At 36.1% G+C, this 23,791-nt stretch overlaps 1 protein-coding gene across 2 annotated transcripts in view; it reads left to right on the forward strand.

The window, feature by feature from the left end:
- ITGA4 (integrin subunit alpha 4) overlaps positions 1-23,791 on the forward strand; it is an 85,760-nt gene that overhangs the window by 11,234 nt on the left and 50,735 nt on the right. Inside the window, exons 3-10 of one of the 2 annotated variants that reach the window (XM_003253800.4) lie at positions 12,209-12,315; positions 12,408-12,537; positions 16,020-16,087; positions 17,379-17,508; positions 18,844-18,929; positions 19,614-19,676; positions 19,768-19,905; positions 23,134-23,245. In XM_003253800.4, the coding sequence (XP_003253848.1) occupies positions 12,209-12,315; positions 12,408-12,537; positions 16,020-16,087; positions 17,379-17,508; positions 18,844-18,929; positions 19,614-19,676; positions 19,768-19,905; positions 23,134-23,245 (834 nt within the window). Of the gene's footprint in view, positions 1-12,208; positions 12,316-12,407; positions 12,538-13,066; positions 13,458-16,019; positions 16,088-17,378; positions 17,509-18,843; positions 18,930-19,613; positions 19,677-19,767; positions 19,906-23,133; positions 23,246-23,791 lie in introns of those variants that run through there. The other variant, XM_030802392.1, reaches the window with a different exon arrangement.

A 23,791-nucleotide genomic window follows, 5' to 3' on the forward strand; every position in this document is an offset into this window, starting at 1 on the left:
TTATTTCATTGAGCAGTGGTTTGTACTTCTCCTTGAAGAGGTCCTTCACATCCCTTGTAAGCTGGATTCCTAGGTATTTTATTCTCCTTGCAGCAATTGTGAATGGGAGTTCACTCATGATTTGGCTCTCTGTTTGTCTGTGATTGGTGTACAAGCATGCTTGTGATTTTTGTACATTGATTTTGTATCCTGAGACTTTGCTGAAGTTGCTTATCAGCTTGAGGAGATTTTGGGCTGAGACAATGGGGTTTTCTAGATATACAATCATGTCATCTGCAAACAGGGACAGTTTGACTTCCTCTTTTCCTAATTGAATACCCTTTATTTCCTTTTCCTGCCTGATTGCCCTGGCCAGAACTTCCAGCACTATGTTGAATAGGAGTGGTGAGAGAGGGCATCACTGTCTTGTGCCACTTTTCAAAGGGAATGCTTCCAGTTTTTGCCCATTCAGTAAGATATTGGCTGTGGGTTTGTCATAGATAGCTCTTATTATTTTGAGATACGTCCCATCAATACCTAATTTATTGAGAGTTTTTAGCATGAAGGGTTGTTGAATTTTGTCAAAGGCCTTTTCTGCATCTATTGAGATAATCATGTGGTTTTTGTCTTTGGTTCTGTTTATATGCTGGATTACATTTATTGATTTGCATATGTTGAACCAGCCTTGCATCCCAGGGATGAAGCCCACTTGATCATGGTGGATAAGCTTTTTGATGTGCTGCTGGATTCGGTTTGCCAGTATTTTACTGAGGATTTTTGCATCAATGTTCGTCAAGGATATTGGTCTGAAATTCTCTTTTTTGGTTGTGTCTCTGCCAGGCTTTGGTATCAGGATGATGCTGGCCTCATAAAATGTGTTAGGGAGGATTCCCTCTTTTTCTGTTGATTGGAATAGTTTCAGAAGGAATGGTACCCGTTCCTCCTTGTACCTCTGATAGAATTCGGCTGTGAATCCATCAGGTCCTGGACTCTTTTTGGTTGGTAAGCTATTGATTATTGCCACAATTTCAGAGCCTGTTATTGGTCTATTCAGAGATTCAACTTCTTCCTGGTTTAGTCTTGGGAGGGTGTATTTGTCGAGGAATTTATCCATTTCTTCTAGATTGTCTAGTTTATTTGCATAGAGGTGTTTGTAGTATTCTCTGATGATAGATTGTATTTCTGTGGGATTGGTGGTGATATCCCTGTTATCATTTTTTATTGCATCTATTTGATTCTACTCTCTTTTCTTCTTTATTAGTCTTGCTAGTGGTCTATCAATTTTGTTGATCTTTTCAAAAAACCAGCTCCTGGATTCATTAATTTTTTGAAGGGTTTTTTGTGTGTCTATTTCCTTCAGTTCTGCTCTGATTTTAGTTATTTCTTGCCTTCTGCTAGCTTTTGAATGTGTTTGCTCTTGCTTTTCTTGTTCTTTTAATTGTGATGTTAGGGTGTCAATTTTGGATCTTTCCTGTTTTCTCTTGTGGGCATTTAGTGCTATAAATTTCCCTCTACACACTGCTTTGAATGTGTCCCAGAGATTCTGGTATGTTGTGTCTTTGTTCTCGTTGGTTTCAAAGAACGTCTTTATTTCTGCCTTCATTTCATTATGTACCCAGTAGTCATTCAGGAGCAGGTTGTTCAGTTTCCATGTAGTTGAGTGATTTTGAGTGAGTTTCTTAATCCTGAGTTCTAGTTTGATTGCACTGTGGTCTGAGAGACAGTTTGTTATAATTTCTGTTCTTTTACATTTGCTGAGGAGAGCTTTACTTCCAACTATGTGGTCAATTTTGGAATAGCTGTGGTGTGGTGCTAAAAAAAATGTATATTCTGTTGATTTGGGGTGGAGAGTTCTGGAGATGTCTATTAGGTCTGCTTGGTGCAGAGCTGAGTTCAATTCCTGGATATCCTTGTTAACTTTCTGTCTTGTTGATCTGTCTAATGTTGACAGTGGGGTGTTAAAATCTCCCATTATTATTGTGTGGGAGTCTAAGTCTCTTTGTAGGTCACTCAGGACTTGCTTTATGAATCTGGGTGCTCCTGTGTTGGGTGCATATATATTTAGGATAGTTAGCTCTTCTTGTTGAATTGATCCCTTTACTATTATGTAATGGCCTTCTTTGTCTCTTTTGATCTTTGTTGGTTTAAAGTCTATTTTATCAGAGACTAGGATTGCAACCCCTGCCTTTTTTTGTTTTCCATTTGCTTGGTAGATCTTCCTCCATCCCTTTATTTTGAGTCTATGTGTGTGCGTGTGCACATGAGATGGGTTTCCTGAATACAGCACACTGATGGGTCTTGACTCCTTATCCAATTTGCCAGTCTGTGTCTTTTAATTGGAGCATTTAGCCCATTTACATTTAAAGTTAATATTGTTATATGTGAATTTGATCCTGTCGTTATGATGTTAGCTGGTTATTTTGCTCGTTAGTTGATGCAGTTTCTTCCTAGCCTCAATGGTCTTTACAATTTGGCATGTTTTTGCAGTGGCTGGTACCGGTTGTTCCTTTCCATGTTTAGTGCTTCCTTCAGGAGCTCTTTTAGGGCAGGCCTGGTGGTGACAAAATCTCTCAGCATTTGCTTGTCTATAAAGTATTTTATTTCTCTTTCATTTATGAAGCTTAGTTTGGCTGGATATGAAATTCTGAGTTGAAAATTCTTTTCTTTTAGAATGTTGAATATTGGCCCCCACTCTCTTCTGGCTTGTAGAGTTTCTGCTGAGAGATCTGCTGTTAGTCTGATGGGCTTCCCTTTGTGGGTAACCCGACCTTTCTCTCTGGCTGCCCTTAACATTTTTTCCTTCATTTCAACTTTGGTGAACTGACAATTATGTGTCTTGGAGTTGCTCTTCTCGAGGAGTATCTTTGTAGCGTTCTCTGTATTTCCTGAATCTGAATGTTGGCCTGCCTTGCTAGATTGGGGAAGTTTTCCTGGATAATATCTTGCAGAGTGTTTTCCAGCTTGGTTCCATTCTCCCCGTCACTTTCAGGTACACCAGTCAGACGTAGGTTTGGTCTTTTCACATAGTCCCATATTTCTTGGAGGCTTTGTTCGTTGTTTTTTTTTTATTCTTTTTTCTCTAAACTTCGCTTCTCGCTTCATTTCATTCATTTCATCTTCCATCACTGATACCCTTTCTTCCAGTTGATCACATCGGCTGCTGAGGCTTCTGCAGTCTTCACGTAGTTCTCGAAACTTGGCTTTCAGCTCCATCAGCTCCTTTAAGCACTTCTCTGCATTGGGTATTTTAGTAAACATTCATCTATTTTTTTTTCAAAGTTTTTAACTTCTTTGCCATTGGTTTGAATTTCCTCCTGTAGCTCGGAGTAGTTTGATCATCTGAAGCCTTCTTCTCTCAACTCGTCAAAGTCATTCTCCGTCCAGCTTTGTTCGTTGCTGGTGAGGAACTGCGTTCCTTTGGAGGAGGAGAGGTGCTCTGCTTTTTAGAGTTTCCAGTTTTTCTGCTCTGTTTTCTCCCCATCTTTGTGGTTTTTTCTACTTTTGGTCTTTGATGATGGTGATGTACAGATGGGTTTTTGGTGTGGGCGTCCTTTCTGTTTGTTAGTTTTTCTTCTAACAGACAGGACCTTCAGCTGCAGGTCTGTTGGAGTTTGCTAGAGGTCCACTCCAGACCCTGTTTGGCTGGGTGTCAGCAGCGGTGGCTCAGATGGAGATGCAGAAAACACCCGTCTTCTGTGTCGCTCACGCTGGGAGCTGTAGACCAGAGCTGTTCCTGTTCGGCCATCTTGGCTCGGAAACTTCACTCTTTTGACTCTTATTTGCGACTAGACTAGCTGGAGGAAAAGAGTTCTAGAAGTTTAGTCCTTTATGTCTTGTATCACCTCTAAATCCCAAGGATATTTTACTTTTAATTACCCAAAATTATTTTTATTGTAGAATTCATAAACATTATCTTTTAGAAACATTGCCACCAGGTTTAACTAGATGTATGAAAAAAAGTACATAGTTTAATATAGTCAATTACTACATGGATTAGTATTAATGGATTTAGTATTAGGACTTAAAAGGAAACACTAAAGGGGCCATTTTAATTAAAAAGCTAAAGACTGCTAATCAATTCTTGCAGCATTGTGAGTGCCCTCTGCTGGCTCAGTTCAAAGCACCATAATGTACATACCCCGAGGAGCAGAGGCATTGATTATTTATTGACCACCTGCTAGGTGCCAGGCATTCTTGCATACACAGCATAAGTTTTCTGTCATCCTCATAGCCCTGCAATGGTAAATTTTGTCATGTTGTCATATTTGAATGGATTTTCTCACTTTTAATATATTTTTCCTAATCTGAAGTTATGTGAGCAAAGGGATTATATACTTTAATTTTTGCTTTTATAAAAAATATCTTGAATGAATGACTATAAAACATGGAATTGGAACAAGGGTCATTCATGTTTCAGGATTAAGGAAAACTTTAGAGTGGAACCGTTTGAAATGTATAGGATTTGTCTTACAATGGAATAGAGCTTCAGCTTAAAAAAAAGATGGTGGAAGGTAAGGGCTTCTACTGCTTTTCTGAAACTTCACATCACATCATGAGTTTTGAAAGATCAGGTAAGTATGTATGTTGTCTTAGTAGCCAGAAAGCCAGACTGAGAGCCCCAGTCAAATGTCTGAATTGGTGGGGAAGTCACAGTATGATGACGCAGGTAGATAAAGCAGACATTTACTTGCATTAGAAAGTCGCAAGCTTTCCTAGCCACAAAGTATTTCACTTGCACTGTCAAAAGTTATATAGAAAGAAGACCTTAGAGTCTGAACTTTTCCCTGGTCCTTCTTTCTTTAGTGGAAATGCCAAAATACTGAGAACCATTCTAAATGGAGGAAAAGAGCAGGGCAAGATAGGGAACAAGTAAGTGACCTTTTTCTTGAACAAGTGAAAGTTGATTGTACAGTCTGTGGGCATATTTGCTATATTTTATATATTTTCAGCTAAAAGCTTCAGAAAGTGGAATAGATTTCAGTTAATTCATATGTCTGAAATATTTATTTCTAGAGTTCTGTGCTATAGAGTGAAATAACTTAGAGATCAAAGATGTTATTTTTTATTCTAATCTTTCCACTTATGGATTTGGGCAAGTTATTTGATTCCTTTAAGACTCAATTTTCTCTTCTGTAGGATAGAATTAATAATACAGCCATCCTCTGCTACTACTGTGGGTGTAAAATGAGTTAATGTGTAGATTACAGTTCCCCAATAATGATATGCCACATATATTTTATGAGCCAGGTTATATGCTGCATTGCATGTGCAGCTTAATATGCTTACATTAATCTTTAATATGATGATGCCAATAGCAACTAACATTTGCATGTTTTCTCTGCCAGGCTGTCATCCGAGCACGTCACACATATCTCATTTACTCCACAGTCCTTGCAGAAACCCTCTGAGATAGGCATCTTCTGTGGACCCCAGCTGATTCTGTCTTAAGTCATCCCACTCACAAATCATCCTTTGTAAAGATCTTCAAACTCAGAGACTATTTGCTTTCAGCCCATCTGTTACTGTCTTAAAATTGAAGAAAATAATATTTTGGAAGAGAAGTAGGGAAGAATCATAGTAAAGAGAAAAGACCTTTCCAAAGCTTAGATCCCCGAATGTTTGGTGATAATTATGCAGTAGTACATTCTAGTAAAGGATTTTTTTTGTGGTGATATAATGTATTTCAAAATTCCCTCCCTCATACATACTGAGTTCCTGACTACTGCATGTAAGGCACTATCTTGAGCTATGGGAATGCTGCTGTCAACAAAAGTCAATCTGCCCTCATGGAGGTGACATACAAGGTCAAATATCTAATCTCCCATAGTCCCTGTCACACTTGGAGCAATGACACTAAAACTGGTGATATGAATAACAATGAAAGGGGGAGGAGTAAAGAATGTACTTAACTAGCTTTGTACTATTTCTTTGATCAAAATTCCTGTTTATTTGCATTTATATACACATTTATATATGCTGATACACATCAGTAGGAAGAAAGAAACTGAAGTAGTAAGCATGCATTTTTACATTTTCTTTCCCAAATTAAAAAAAAATAGGAAAGAGAAAGGCTTAAAAGGAGATGGTTTCTAATGTGGCTTTGTTTTTTAAATATCTAGTGGAAAAATGCATTTAACTATGCAAAGAATTATTCTAGTTGTTTAAAAGCAGGGAAAATTATCACATGTTAATTTCTGCTGACCTCTTTTATGTTAAACCATGTAAAGTACTTTTTCAATTATGGAGCTGATTTGATTTACTAAGAATTTAGATGAGTAACGTATGAACTGAATTGAAAACCAGATTATAAATCACCTCAGCATGGCATATGGATAAAATATAATCTGAGGTTGTTTATGGTGTTCTGTCAGAGAAATTCATGAGAATTAGCTCTCATGGCCATTATAATAATCGTCATTTTTGACCAAATTAGAAATATTGTATTTCTACCCAAAGACAATTTGCTTAACATTTGATATTTCAGTAGGTAACTAAACACAAGGGGGAACAAAGGATATTACTTTTATTTTTAAAACAGTAGGTTTCTAAATAATATAATACAGGAAAAGGCATAACCATCTGTTAATACATCAAGCTTGTCCATGTGGTCCAGGATGGCTTTGAATGTGGCCCAACACAAATCTACAAACTTAGAATGGTGATCATTAAAAAGTCAGGAAACAACTGGTGCTGGAGAGGATGTGGAGAAATAGGAACACTTTTACACTGTTGGTGGGACTGTAAACTAGTTCAAACATTGTGGAAGACAGTGTGGCGATTCCTCAAGGATCTAGAACTAGAAATACCATTTGACCCAGCAATCCCATTCCTGGCTATATACCCAAAGGATTATAAATCATGCTGCTATAAAGACACATGCACACGTATGTTTATTGCAGCACTATTCACAATAGCAAAGACTTGGAACCAACCAAATGTCCATCAGTGATAGACTGGAATAAGAAAATGTGGCATATATACACCATGGAATACTATGCAGCCATAAAAAAGGATGAATTCATGTCCTTTGTAGGGACATGGATGAAGCTGGAAACCATCATTCTGAGCAAACTTTCACAAGGACAAAAAACCAAACACCACATGTTCTCACTCACAGGTGGGAATCGAACAATGAGAACACTTGGACACAGGAAGGGGAACATTATCCACCGGGGCCTGTCGTGGGGTGGGGGGATGCGGGAGGGATAGCATTAGGAGATATACCTAATGTAAATCACGACTTAATGGGTGCAGCACACCAACATGGCACATGTATACATATGTAACAAACCTGCATGTTGTGCACATGTACCCTGGAACTTAAAGTATAATAATAAAAAAGATAAAAGATAAATGTTGGCAAGGATGTGGAAAAATGGGGAACCCCTGTCCACTGTTGATGGCAAAGTAAGTACAACTATAATGGAAAATAGTATGGAGATTCCTCAAAAATTTAAAAATAGAACTATTATATGATTCAGCAATCTCACTGAAGGTCTATATCCAAAGAAAATAAAATCAATATGTCAAAGAGAAAAAAAATACGAGATTTTCTTGCAATTTTTTTTTTAGCTCATCAGTTATCGTTAGTGTTAGTGTCCTTTATGTATGGCCCAAAACAATTCTTCCAGTATGGCCCAGGGAAGCCAAAATATTGGACACCCCTGAGCTACGTTGTAGAGCTATTGTTCACAAGCCCAACCATACTCTACAACTACCTGGGGGGCTTCAAAAAAATTCTTAGGTCTGGTTCTTAACCCAGACATGTCAAGTCTGAGCCTCTAAGAGTGGGGCCCAGGTGGAGGTACCGGTTTCAAACTCCCTTCAGTTGATTCTAATGTCCAGTCAAGGCTGAGTACTGAGTGGAAAAGGAGTGGACTCAGGATCACACAGGTTAAGGGAGAAAAGCTTTGGAGAAGGCCATGATCACAAGCTGATCATGTAGAGATCTTACCTCTTCTGCTAAGATTCCACAGGCACAACAAAAGAAAAGAGAAGCCGGGCATGGTGGTAGGCACCTATATCCCCAGCTACATAGGAGGCTGAAGTGGGAGGATTACATGAGCCCAGGAGTTTGAGGCTGCAATGAGCTATGATCATGCCACTGCACTGTAGCCTAGAAGACAGAGTGAGATCCTATCTCTCTAAAAATTAAAAAGATAAAAAGTCCCAGAAATTAAGAAAAAACCCAGAACACTAGGGGGAATAACAGGATGTTCTCTGAACAGATTCTAGCCTGTAACCAGTACTTGAAAGTTACCTCAATATTATCATTGCTGTTGGGGGCTGTCTCTATGGTAAAAGCAGTGTTAAGAAGTGAACAGGGGAAATATATCTAAATGTAGTATATGTATTTGCTCACTTATTAAGATTGGTTTTTCTTCTGTGGAAGAATGATTGTTTCATGACTATTTTCATGAACTTTCTTTCTGGCTGTGCATTCATTCTTTTTACACACGTTTTGAATTAAAATATATAAAATAAATAGAAGATGCTTAGTCAAACCATAATAGAAGCTTCGAATTGTTTTTTGTTTACTGACCTTTCCATTTCAGCACCCATTTCTGGGCTGTTTGTCGGGGGTGGGATTATGACAAAGATATAGTCCTGGGCAAGATGAATGAGGTCACTATTTACTAAGCCTTGGAAGTAGGCCAGAAACATTGTAAATAAATAAATGTAGTTAACCCTAACAAAAATGAAAATACTTCTTTCTACAAGATATTAATCAATTTCACCACAATTTCCTCTGAGTGATCGCATCCTGTGTGTCTAAGAACCCTTGAGTGCTGATGTTGAGAGTCATCTGTCAGTATCTAAGAGTGGATTAACTAACAACTGTATAGGAGATATTTGAAAATTAATCAGAAATTTTATCTATATATTAGAAGGCAACTATTTTTTGGAACCACATTGTAACAGATATGAGATTACATCTAGTGGCATTTTGACCCCCACCCCACCAATTTCCCACTTACACACCTGCCATATGTTTTTCTGTTTGAAATATCTTCTGCTCACGGGTGAATGAACCACATCACTGGCTTCCTGGGAAAGCTCTTCCTACATTTATTCTTAGGTAAACATCTCTTTCTTGTGGCTTCTGGAGGGCTAATTGTTCTCCTGTTTCTAAGAATCATTCTTTTTAACCTAGAATAAGAAGAAGGGAAGGGCATGAGCCACACTGGAAATAAAGTCCCAGGACTTTGGTGAAACTACATGGGACACATCTTAAAATGGCCTAATGATTTAGTGGCTCTTTTCCCAGAGAGGCTGAGAGGCACTCATGTGGAGAGAAAGAAGTTTCAGGGAAGTGATGTTAGTAAGTGGGAAAGTGAGTAGTTTGTGGTGTGTGTAAACCTCAGTGTGAGCCTGGGCAGTGATGACATTGTGATGTTACCTGATGGAGCTAAAACTAAAACAAGGAGGAGGCAATGCAGAATATTAAATAGATAACAGTTCATAATGCAAGACTTTGTCTAGTCTTCACTTAGAAATTTACAAAACAGTTCAGCTAAGAAACCGATAACAATATACTATTTTTGCACATAATTTTTCGGCCATTTTCATTAAGCTATTTACATGGTACTTTGTGGTTCTAAACTATTGTCTTTTTAATCTTCTGGGTGGCTCTCTCTAAAATAATAGATTTGTTTCTAAATATTGGATGTAATCATAATGAAAGTGTCTATTATACATGCCATGTTATTTGTGACCCCCATCCTCTCCTGTCCTTGATTTTCCTCTTGCTCAATTGTCTTAACTGAGTGTTGACTATAACTTCATAAAAATTTTAGTATTTTCAGAGGGAACTTATTAACATGGCTAGTGTAGTAAATAACAGGAACTTCATGTAGACTGAATCTACCATTTGTTATCTATTTTTGACAGTAAACAATTGATTTTAGTGAAAACTGAAAATGTTATTATAATGAAAATTAAAATGCCTTTTTTGTCATTCTCTTTTACTTTAAATTTTGTTGGTTTGGCATCAGGTAGCCACAATAACAACTCCCTGTTTTAGACCTTACCTATCTCCCACACACAATTTTTTTTTCTCCTACCATCTTCCCTCTGTTTTCCCCTTCTCTTTTCGTGTCATTTCTCTCTTCATCCCTTCCTTTCTCAATTTAACACGGAGACCTTATGTGTCCACCTGGACCGTTCTTTACCAAGGTTTGGGCCACAGCAAGACTCCTTTCTAATTCTAATAACAACCATTGCCAATCAACCCCAGCATTCTTTGTCCAGATGTAATCTTAGTCCTCCTCCCTTCAGTCTAGTTCTCCAGGAAGCCATTACCAGTTAGTGGGAGTTGTCATTTATTCTATGTGTATGCTGTCCAGAAAAACATTCTCTGCATTTCACAGTAACAGTGTTCCTGACCGTGAGAACCACTTAGGGCAGGGGTCCCCAATCCCTGGGCTGTGGATGGGTACTGGCCCGTGGCCTGGTAGGAACTGGGCCGCACAGCAGGAGGTGAGCGGTGGACCAGTGAGCATTCCCGCCTGAGCTTTGCCTCTGTCAGATCAGTGGTGGCATTAGATGCTCGTAGGAGTGCAAACCCTATTGCGAACTGCACAGCCGTGGGATCTAGGTTGTGCTTTCCTTAGGAGAATCTAATGCCAGATAATCTGAGGTGGAACAGTTTCACTCCAACCCTCACCACTGCCCATGGAAAAATTGTCTTCACGAAACCAGTCCTTGGTGCCAAAAAGATTGGGAACCACTGATCTAGGGTAATCAGGGCCTCACCTGGACCTGCTGGAGCAGAATCTCCAGAGAAGGGGCTCAAACGTTTTCTTCACTTCAGTTGTGATTAAAGGTTGTTTTTCCTGAATGACATTTTAGAAAACAAAAGTATAAACAAACATCTTCCCACACTCCTTAAACAAAATCTCTCCTACCCAGGAGACTTAGTGCAAATAATTTCACTTCTCAAATATTAGCCTTACCAGGCGTGGTGGCTTATGCTGGTAATCCCAGTAGTTTGGGAGGTCAAAGCAAGAGGATCACTTGAGGCAAGAGTTCAAGACCAGTATGGGTAACATAGTGAGATCCCCATTGGTACCACAAAAATAAAAATAAAAATGTTAGTCTGTATCTCTGTAAGTGTTCTGAGTTTGCCCAGGAAACTACATTTAGGGGTCAACATTATAGGAGGAGACAAAGTGCCAATGATATAGAGAATGATCACCATAAATTCATGAAAACTTGGTACCTAGTGACCAGTGTTCAAAATTAACAAACCCAAGTTCCACATCCTTATCCAATCAAATTGATGCTAATGTATTTGCCAGGAATTAAGAACAGATGCAATAGAATTGTCATATGCCAACTGAAGAGGGTGAAAATAAAGACAGCAAAAAGAATCTTAGGATACTGCATCTTACTCTCCCCCAAAGTAACTTATTTGAAATTACTTAACATAGGATTTTAATAGGAACCCAGCTATAACACAAATAATTTTTTCTAACAAAAGAAAAAAAAGATAACTGTGAAGACCACTTCTTATATAGAATGGAAGTACTATCTAGTACATGAGTATTTTATTTATGTTTGGCTATTCATGCATTTGCCAAAGTATGTATTAAAGTTTTTTATTTACTACTGAGATAATCTGGTTTCCAAATCACTTTTATCTCTGTTGAAAACATGAGTCATATTCCAATAAATGTAAACATAGGGCAGTTTCTTGTAAACGCAAGGCATTATTGGTATGCTAATTGTATGTTCCACTTTCTGCATGCTTAATCATCACCTTCCAGCTCCAATAAATTGTACCTTAATTGCTGAGGATGTATTATAGTCTTTCTATTCTTAATATCTCAGTAGAAGAAACATTTTTAAAAGTGCTCTGATAATATTGCTTACGTTGTTAGATAAATGGCTAATTCTTTTCCAAACGTTAGACACAGCAGTTGTAGTTGCACAACCTGGTATTAGCATTAAGTGGTTTTCCCCACTCCTAGTCCTGTTAGCTATCTCTTAGGTGAATGAGTCTGTCTCTTCATGGTGCTACCAGTAAGAGGTCATTTCTACAACAAAAGTCACCTTGTATTAGAGAATAATTATATTGGCACAGAGTAATTCACATTTATCCTCACATTGTGCACTGAATATAAGATAGAGTAGTTAACAGAAAAATACTGGGGATGAGTGCACAGTTTTCTCTTCTTTTGTAGAATGTTTTCAATACAACTGATAAAATTATTTTCACATGCTATAGGTAGCCCTAATGGAGAACCTTGTGGAAAGACTTGTTTGGAAGAGAGAGACAATCAGTGGTTGGGGGTCACACTTTCCAGACAGCCAGGAGAAAATGGGTCCATCGTGGTAGGTATTGGAACTGGTCCACTGATCCATCGTGAAATCAGCTATCCTGGGTGCAGCTTTCACATCATTTGGTCTACTTTTATTTTATTCAGACTTGTGGGCATAGATGGAAAAATATATTTTACATAAAGAATGAAAATAAGCTCCCCACTGGTGGTTGCTATGGAATGCCCCCTGATTTACGAACAGAACTGAGTAAAAGAATAGCTCCGTGTTATCAAGGTAAGGCACGATTTTGATATGAATTAGATAAAGATAAGTAAGTGAATACCTTTTAGTGTTTTAAATTTATGTTAAAGTTTAAATGTTCAGAGGAGAGGGAGATCTTCTAAGTAATTATGTTCTTCTTAGCTGCTCAATTTCTTTCTTTACCCAATTGCAATAGCATTATTTTTCATAAATGTACTTTGTGCTATAAAAATTCTACAATTTGAATAACTCTGAAATCTAGCTGGTTAACTACCCACTTTTGCATTAAATTTACTTTCAATTTGGTATAAGTGAGACTAGTACCCAGCAAATATAGGACATTTAAATTGTGAAATTATATTGGAAGTCTGATTAAAAAGAAAGACTTTAGGTTTCCTGTTTTACCTTTAGCTTCCAGGAGTAATCGGGAAGAATAATCAGTGTAAGCAAATCTCATTCGAACTCACTATCTCTTTTTCTAATTTACATATTTTCGTTCAAGCAGCAAGAGATTGGTGTCTTGAGTTGGAAACATTTTTCTCATGGTAACTCTATGCTATAGGTAGCATCAGCAAGTACAGAGCTAGGACATAACAGAAGTGAGCAGAATAGGGGTGAATGTCAACAAAGCATTTCAGAGGATATGTGCAGCAAAACTAAAATCCAACAATGTGTCTTTAGGAAGCTAAGAAACATATGAACGCAAATTTCTAATTTTCTAACCACCCTCACTCTCAAAAAAAATCCCTCGGCACCCAAAGAAAAATTTTATTGGTTGACAATACTTTGGCCAAGTATTTGAGTTCAATTATTGATGCTAATAAGACTTGGGTCTTTCTTCCCTGGAATGTGACATCACAGAGCAACTTATATTACATATATTCCTATTTTGCCTTTAGATAAAAAAGTGAATATTGATTCTCAGTTGCAATAAAACTCAGTCTTGGTTTCTGTATGTTTGCTATCTTCTTTTCCTAATAGTTTTTGGTTTATCTTTAAAATATTTTCGTAGTAGAGTTTTTAGTTTTTCTCAGATATACCTAGCCACATACTACAAAAATCTCAAGATGCCATAAACCTAACACGTCTATAATTGTAAACTACAGGATCAGGTAAGATATATATTTTTTTAAAGGGATGAAAACTCCTGACTGGAAATGGTCATTATAAATGACTTACCAATTTATTTAAATTTTCTGCTTAGCAAAGCCAAAAGGAAGCTGTGGTTCCAATTCTTATTTTCATAGAAGTTTTCTTTTATCATTTTTTGGAAGAAGTAAAGCTTTTCCCCCTTAGTAAGTTCCAAAAGCATTCATTCATGGGGCTTTGTAATAATAGACCTTTATGTCCATGCAGATCTTGATTCAGTCTATATTTTCAGTTGGGCAAAATCTAAGAAAGGATACTCTCTTCATTAAATGGTGTTAGCAATAGCAAAGACATGGAATCAACCTAAATGCACATCAGTGTTGGATTGGATAAAGAAAATGTGATACATACACACTGTAGAATACTACACAGCCATAAAAAATACCAAGATAATGTCCTTTGCAGCAACTTAGATGGTGCTGGAAGCCAATAACCTAAGCGAACTAACACAGGAACAGAAAACCAAATACCACATGTTCTCACTTATAAGTGGGAGCTAAACATTGGTACATATGGACACAAGGGACACAAAGTAGGCACAAACACTGGGGCCTACCTGGTGGTAGAGGGTGGGAGGAGAGAGAGGATCGAAAAACTACCTATCGGGTACTATGCTTATTACCTGCATGGGGAAATAATCTGTATATCAAACCCCCACAACACACAATTTGTCTATGCAACAAACTTGCACATGAACTCTGAACCTGAAAGTTTTTTTTAAAATGCCTTTGGGAAAATTGGCTATCCGCATGCAAAAGAATAAAATTGAACCCTTATCTTAGCAAATATACCAAAGTCAACTAAAATGGATTAAAGACTTAAACACAAATACCTGAAACCATAAAACTTCTAGTGGAAAACATAAGAGAAAAGCTACTTGACGTTAGTCTAGGCAATGAGTTTTTGGAAATTACACCAAAAGCTCAGACAACAAAAGCAAAAATAAACAAATGAGACTATATTAGAAAGCTCCTGCATAGCAAAGGAGATAATCAACAGAGTGGACAGTCTGCAGAATGGGAAATAATAATTGCATAAGTCCTATATATTTAAAATATATAAGGATCTCACCAACTCAATAGCAAAAAACCAAATAACTGATTAAAAAATAGTCAAGAGACCAAATGGCTTTCTTTCCAAAGAAGGCATCAAAATGGCCAATAAGCAGATGAAAAGGTGCTCAGCATCACCAATCATCAAGGAAATGCAAATTACAAACCACGATGAACTATCACTTCACACCTATTAGAACTGTCATTATCAAAAAGGCAAGAGATAACAAGTGTTGGCGAAGGTGTGAAGAAAAGGGAACCCTTGCACACTGTTGGTGGGAATGTAAATTGGTACAGCCATTATAGAAAACAGAGAAGTTACTCAAATTAAAAATAAAACTACCATATGGTCTAGCAATCCCTCTTCTGGGTATATATCCAAAGGAAATGAAATCAGTACCACATAAAGAGATCTGTGTTTTTATGTTCATTGCAGCAGCATTCACAATAGCCAAGTTACAGAAACAACCTTAGTGTCCATTGACAGATGAATGAATGGATAAGGAATTGTGTGAGGTATATATATATATATACACACATATATACCTAAACATATACAATGGAGTATTATTCAGCCTTTAAAAGAGGAAATCCTGACTTTTGTGACAACATGGATGACCCTGAAGGACATTATTTTAAGTGAAATAAGCTAGGCCCAGAAAGACAAATATCGTATGATCTCACCTATCTGTGGAATATAAAAAAGTCAAATACATAGAGAAGAGGGTGAGCAGAGAGAGGGTTAGGAATGGGGAGATGTTGATGAAAGTGTACAAAGCTGCATTTGTGTAGGATGAATAAGTCTAGAGATCTAATGTACAGCATGAGGACTGGAGTTAATAATTGTGCACTGGAAATTTGCCAAGAGAGTAGATTTCACTCTAAATGCACAAAAAAGATGACTGTGAGGAGGTATGTATGTTAAGTGTAGTAACTGTTTCACTATATATACATGTATATCAAACCTGATGTTATACACCTTAAATATATACAGTAAAAAGAAAACATGGACTCAAAATCACAAATCCTACCTCTTTCTTACTCATTTGACAAAAATTTTTTGAGTATATGCTGTGTGTGCTTCCTATGAAGAAGAAGCAGAGGGAGATATTTTTATTGCCATTTCATAGGGATATTTTGAATATTAATATGGAAGGGATTTGTTATATCAAGGTTACTGGTTTTTATTTTTAAAAAGTACAAACTATAGACCTTAAAGGATGTTTTTGTAAGGATTTATTCAAGAAACAAATTATGGAGATTATATCTTTATTTTAAGATAAAATTCTGAGTTGTTTTAATATTTCATTTTAGATTATGTGAAAAAATTTGGAGAAAATTTTGCATCATGTCAAGCTGGAATATCTAGTTTTTACACAAAGGTAATTGCTCAAAAAATAGCTACTATAAATGTTTACATATAGAGTCTTAATTCTTCTCATGGTTTGGAAGACTGATATGTTTTAAAGTAAAAATTGTGCAACATCTTCATCACGTCTCTTAAATTTGAGTATTACAACTTAATTTTTGCCACTCAAAATTCCACATGTATTTCAATAAAATATCAATATTTAGATGGCTATACTACATAAGATGAACTAAAATCTATACTGAAGAATATTTCTTTCATCAAGAATTTAATGAAAATCAAAAGTAGCTACAATTAATTGTCTTGTTAACTTAGGTATTGAAAATATCAACCCAAGTATGTTATTTTAAATTTCTAGTTGAGGGGCAAAGGAAGCATATCAGTCTATATTTTTCATTAAAATAATGATAATCGGGAAATTTAAGAACTTAATATCCCCTTAAATCAGATAGACAATATTCCCAAGATTTCTTACTCTCTTTCTAACATTCTAGGGTATGTATGAAAGGGCACAGTTGTACTCAACCCCAAATCTCTCAGTTTTTCTTAAAAACACACTATGAATTCAGGAATGTTTTTTGACTGCATGAAGATCAGGCGCTATATCAAGTTTGGGGTTGACAGTGTCTGCAAATATTAACAGTTATATTAAAATGCTTACAAAGAAGATGCTTTCTTCAGTTTAAGTTGACTTTTTTAAGTTTAGGATTGTTTAGGAGTATAGAAATATGCTAAAGATATTTAATTGCTGCAAGTGTTCATACTATACCAGGCAAGGGCATGCTCATTCCAATCTTCTCCTAAAGTCCTCTGTATAACAAAATATGCCCCACATTCCATTGGACTTTTTTTCCCTAAGCTAACATTATTAGAAAAATTAGTCAGTGGTTCTTTGCAAATAGAAATAAATTAAGTCTACTTTTTATTCTTTGGCAACACATGATTGTCTCCATAATTAGCACTAATGAATTACCCACATACGATTTTCTTTATAGGAACCACATTGCCTTTCTCCCAAAAGCTTACTCTAGCATTCAGTACTTCTCCCTTCAACTTTTGAAATCCACTGATAAACGCATTAAATGAGAGTTTCAGAGTTTCTTCTCTGAGATTTCACTTTTAGAAGTCCATTAGCCAACTTCTCTGGCTTTTTTTTTTCCTAGTATGTTTTAGCTTCACGGAATATTCCTACTTTGGGAATTTATTATTATAAAAGTATGTTCTCTTCACTATCGTGTATCTAGAGGAGGTTTGGGGTGGTGAGATTGAACTTTAAATAATAATAGTTTTTTTTTTTCTTACAGGATTTAATTGTGATGGGAGCTCCAGGATCATCTTATTGGACTGGCTCTCTTTTTGTCTACAATATAACTACAAATAAATACAAGGCTTTTTTAGACAAACAAAATCAAGTAAAATTTGGAAGTTATTTAGGTACTATAAAAATTGACAAACTTCAATGATCTCTGCCTTACAACTACTAATACTGTAATTATAAATAAGGAAAATGTATTTTCCAAAGATTTAAATGGCCAGTTATAATTACAGTAATAATTAGGCAGTTCAGAAACTGTCTCTTAAGGATAGGATTTATGAAACTTCAGTGAACTCACTATTTTACATTTACACATGTGACTAAAATCATCAATATATAATTCTTAATAGAACTCCTAGTTTAGTTTACTCTTTGTAGTTCACTTTAGGAAACACTAGTAAGTTTGTATCTCTGTGTAGTCAACTGATTATACAGGTTGTTTCTGTTGAGTGCCTCCCATATCTCAGGAACTTTTTGTGAGAACTTTACATGAATTAACTCATTTAAACATCTGTGTAAGTAAGTATAGTTTCCTAAGCACCAACCGAAAGCCAGTGGTACTGTCCACCACATTCCGGATGAGGGGCTCCATGAAGCATATGGGTCTAAAAACAGCTCACTGACCTTCACCTCATAAGTTCTTAGAATATTTCCCAGAGCTTAACTATTTTTATCACCTTCCTCCTCCTCACTGTCATCTCATAAGTCAATAGTAGGATACTTCATCATCTGCATTTCAACAGAAATGCAAAGTTTTCTGGCATTAATGTCCATTACAAGAAAATGAATGCTTTTCCTGTAGATTTTCAGAAAATCCAGGTTTGTTTAAACTGTATGTGTGTCAAATGTGAGCATCTTACACTCAGAAATAATTATAAAACAAGCACTCTTTCTTTCTACTCAAACAGAAAAAATTTCAAGTAGAAGAATTTGTTACAATTCAATGTTTTCTTGTTTATGATTAAAGGATACTTTGAAATAGTTCAAGAAATATAACTTGATATGCCTTTTATCACATAAAATACAAACAATTTTTTGTCATCAAAAAGTCATCACAAAATAAAGATTTGGTGGCAAAAAAAGTTGAACTTTAGCAGGATTTTTATTTAAAGTTTAAAGTTTTCATTTCCAATTGAGATTTTATATTTAATATACTCTAAAATATGTCTGTTGTAATCCTGGAAACTGATTATACTGCACCAGACGTAAAGATGCTATTTTCAATTTCTAGGACTCGGAAATACAAACCGTATGACTGCGGTTTTGTAACACATATCAAAATTGCATAAAACATAATGAATGACCAATTTTGAGTATCTCTATGCTAAATATTCTTAACTGCTTAATGTAGTCATTTTGAATTCAGTATCATTTAATTTTATGATCTATTTTACCCATATTGCCATATGATGTACTTTACCCAGGACTGTCATACTTTCTCCCTCTTCTTAAAGGATACTCAGTTGGAGCTGGTCATTTTCGGAGTCAGCACACTACCGAAGTAGTCGGAGGAGCTCCTCAACATGAGCAGATTGGTAAAGTAAGAATTACATTTTTATATTTATTTCTTCACAAAGGTTCAAATACATTGCATGAATAAGATACTAAAGGAGAAACTGCGAACGTTGTAAGGAAAGAAAGATTAGAAATGATGAACAGGTTATTACATTTAGTAGAATTGGTGAAAGATGTTATGGTTTTAGAAGAAATTTAGCAAAAACTTTCTGAAAAATTACAAAAGTCAAATGAGACTTTGTTTCCTTTAAGAAAATTATAAGATAGACCTATCTAAAAATGTCCAGGGAGTATATGGTGAACAGTTTCACAGCTGAAAAGAAGTTGAGGTAACTACATATTTTGTAGTAAGACTAGAAAGAAGGAAATATTATTTCTGGTTTTAGTTTTTGCTGTGTTGCTATGTGAACATTGGTCACTCAGCTTTTCTGAGCCTTACTTTTGAAAAGTGAGGCAAACAACACTTCCTGTGCCCCCTCTATAGGATCAATAAGATAATTCCTGAGAAAGTACTTTTGCAAGTAAGGCATATTAATGTAACAGTGGATCCCAAGCCCTTTTGTGTCACTCTTAAAAGGATTTATTTTTATATTTGAGCAATTAACTGCAAGTTGTAAAAATTCACGTTTTGATCAAACAGAAATGAGTGGAGTTTTAACAAATATATGTTATTCCTAAAAACTTTTCTAATTTTTTTCCCCAATTACAGGCATATATATTCAGCATTGATGAAAAAGAACTAAATATCTTACATGAAATGAAAGGTAAAAAGGTAATATGTCTCCACCTTTAGTATCTCTGTGGGCTTTTGCGAGTAACCCTGCTTTTTTCTTAATGAGTGGATCTGGTTTGTTTTGGGACAGCTTGGATCGTACTTTGGAGCTTCTGTCTGTGCTGTGGACCTCAATGCAGATGGCTTCTCAGATCTGCTCGTGGGAGCACCCATGCAGAGCACCATCAGAGAGGAAGGAAGAGTGTTTGTGTACATCAACTCTGGCTCGGTATGTCCAAGTGCCCCAACTGGAAGCTATTTATGGGATTATGATCAAAACTCAAATTGGTCTTATTCCAGAGATCTGAGATTGTTTTCAGGTGTCTTTTACTGACGAAAGTTAAAATTCTAATACTGTACTGATGCTCTAAAAATGAAATGGAATATGATGATGAATGGGAAAGTTTCCCATTTTGATATTCCAGAACAATCTATGAAATAGTTTGTCAAGGAGTTTCTCTGTTCACAGCTTGTATGTGTTCACTCTGGTAGCTGAAATTTCTTTCAGTTTTAGGTTGATACTAATCTAATTTGAAAGAATAATTTTTATACCTCCTTCAAAATGTAGATTTCTTAATAGTTCTAGTTAAGGTCCTTATATAAATTATAAAATATTACTAGGACTAGAAGATGAAGAATTAAGTATTTTTAATTTCTTAATTTGAAAACAATTAGAAACAAGATGTGTTTTGTTAAAACATTAATTTTCATAATTCATATATATTATGCTCTTGAGAAGAATATAAAACTGGCACAGTTTATTCCACAGTGGATATATCAATTGTATAAATAGGTAATCATTATGATTCGATTTTAAATTATTAGTGATAATTTGTGGTAGAAACTGACCACTTGATAATTCAAAGACTTCTGGCCTTATCTTGCCAGCCTAGATTCTTGACGTTAAGTCAAAACAAAAAATTGATAGAGTCTTAATGAGATCTTCTTGGCCTGTTCTTTGATTTGAAAACAAGAGTGGCCTTGTGAGAAGACCAGTTCATTTCTAATGGCATAGCATTTTTCAGTCAGGATTCAACAAAGTGGACTCTGTTTCAAGAAAGTATTTGTAACTATGTTCAGTCAATGGTTTCAGAGCATTTAGCAAGTTCTTATATTAAGCATCAGACTAAACTCTACAATTTAAGGAAGAAAACATCTAGTCTTATAAATGGAAGATTCTCTAAGCTTAAAATATAGAGCAGGGAAGTTATTTATGCTCTGGTATTTCCTAGACTGTATTTAACCTACATTTAATAGTAAAAGCAAATTATCTACACAGTGATCATTAAATCTCATTAATAGTGATATCAGATAATTTTCTTCCCTTTCTATCTCCAAAAATAGTGGTCTTTGTACTTGCTACATCCTCATGCTGCAAATTTCTCTTATTTTCCTCTTTACGACTAAACATCTGCATGTATACCTAAAGTAAAGCAATATAGAATCATTTTTCCCCCAATGAAATCTTAATCTCATTAAGAAAAAACAGATAAACCCTTCTACCCACTTGGCTACCCTCCTGTTCTTCCCTTATGCCTACCCCGAGGCACTACTCTTAGAAACACTTGGATTAATTTAATAATTGATTCCAGCTTTTAAGTCCTCTGATGTAGATTAGTCTTCCTTTGTTCCATCTGACCTCTCTCATTTCTCAACTCTCTGAAATGGCACTAACCACTAAGTGGCATTTATTTACATTGATTTGATTTGGTATTGTCTGTTCTACTGTAGTACAGATGCCTTATGGAGAGAGATTGTCTGTCTTGTTTACCGCAGTTTCATCAGGGCTTGGAAGAGTCCTAGACAAGTAGGTGAAATTGTTTTTGAATGAACTCAAGAAAGAATGATACTTGAGTGACTCTGGCTTCTACCTACTTGTACTAAAATAGCTCTCAGGGGTTCCTAGCGAACTCTCAGTCACCACTCTCTGTGACTAGGAAATACTTGAAGAAGAGTGATCACCTCTTCCTATTGAAACTCTCCTTCCAGAACTTCAGAGCCATTGCATTGTCTTAAGTCTATACCTTGTCTGTTCTCCCTGGAGCCTTTTCACCCTTCAGCTCCTTAATTTAGACATTTGCCCAGGGGCCAAGCTGTTTTATCCCTGACTCCTTTGAATCAATCATTCACTGCTTCGGCGTCAGTGATTATATTTATAAAGATGATTCCCAGTCATCTTAGTTCATTTAAAATAAAATAAATGACATTTAGTGAGTATCTGAAATGTAACCAGGACTATAAAAAGAGCTAATAATCTTAGAGCTGACCCCAGGACTTCAGGATCTTGTGAAGACACCAATGGAAGTAAACATTTGACTACGACATGGTACATGGCACGTTATAAGTACATACAAAGTGGAATAAGTGATTCCCTTTGGGTCAAGAAGCTTTTTCAAAGGAAGTAGTGTTTGAGAAAGACAAAAATCGGAATTTTTCTATTGGAAAATTCACAAGTGAAGACACTTGACAAAGAGCGTGTGTATGCTTAAGGAGTGCCAAGTAGATTTGAGAAGAATAAAGGACATGGCCTTTTTTTCTTTTTAATACAAAAGACTGACATGATCAAAGTTTGCGAAGAGAACTGGTAGCTGTTATTGCAACAGCTAATTATTACATTATTGAATGTCTTATTGTAGTAACTCATCTTCCTCCTTCCTAGTTATCAGTTGACTAATCTATGCTCCACTGCTGCTGGTTCCAAAGGCCAGCTTCTATCATGTCACTCCTCAACTCAGAAACCTTCAGTGTTTAGTATTGTTCCCTAAATTAAGAGTAAATTTTCCTCGATAATCAAGACACTACACTATAAGACTGCAGTCTGACATTTTTGTCTCATTCATTATACATACCATTCATTAGAGCCAAATTCTTTGGAATTTGTTTTGCTGCTAGTTTTTTCTGTATATCAAAATTATGCTTATCCTTCAATAGCCACCTGGCATGCCATTTCGTTTATGAAATCTCTTCTGTTATAATTAGATTTTTTTTTTTTGCATCTCGATATTGTAAAGGAGTTTCTCCTTCTCAGTCATTTATATGTTTGTGTTAAGCCTTTCCTATAACTGTGGGCTTATTGAAGAAAGGGAATGTGTTTTATACACACACTGCCTTGCCCCCTTTCACCTTTTCACTCTTTGCACAGTGTGTTGTCTTTAGTAAAGGCTCAATAAATATTTGCTAAATTGAATTATCAAAATGATTTATTGGATTTTCAAAGCTAGAGATCATGAGTTTGACAATTTTTTATGTCCTCTGAGCTCTAATCATACTATTAGGTGTTGACAGACTCAATAAATATTTATTGAATTGAACTGAGATGTGTGTACTAAAGCTCAGTCTGTAGTTTGTCCAACTTGTTTGACACATTAGAAAAAATCCATATCCAATTACAACAGTAAATCGTGTAAAGTTGTCAGGGAGTGTTATAATGACACCTTTTCTCTCCCTTGCTATCTAGGGAGCAGTAATGAATGCAATGGAAACAAACCTTGTTGGAAGTGACAAATATGCTGCAAGATTTGGGGAATCCATAGTTAATCTTGGCGACATTGACAATGATGGCTTTGAAGGTAATTAAAATTACCAATTTGGTGCTTGATTTCTGCTTTTAAAATGGTTTATGGAAGAAAATATGATTAAAGTTTTGTATTGTTTACCTTCCTATAGAAAATGGAGCCAGAATGACATGCTAAGTTTTTTCTTTTCTTTAGTATTATGTATGACTTCTCCTCAATTGTCACCCATTGATCTTTACCATGTTAATAATGGATGATATTCAAAATACCTTATTTCAGTGATTCTAAGGCACCATTGATTAGAAACTGCATTATTATTTATGTGTCCCTAAAAGCTACCTATTAAGCTGTTACACCCACCATTTTTCTGTTAAGGAAGATCCTGATTTCAGAAATAATAAAATATGGGCAGGAAATGTGTATCGTAGACTCATTGGACCACGGTATTTAACTAGCAGTACAATAAAGACACTGACCAAAGCCACCAGAGGCTGGCTGTGGAGCTGGAGCAGGGTTCTGGAAGCCCCTGCTCTGCCAGGCATTCCCTATAGCTATGTTGTGGGAGGATCTGGGGAATTCGAGAAGAGATTCTGAGCAGGC

This window comes from Nomascus leucogenys, chromosome 22a (assembly GCF_006542625.1).
Source record: "Nomascus leucogenys isolate Asia chromosome 22a, Asia_NLE_v1, whole genome shotgun sequence".
NCBI classification, from domain to species: domain Eukaryota; kingdom Metazoa; phylum Chordata; class Mammalia; order Primates; family Hylobatidae; genus Nomascus; species Nomascus leucogenys.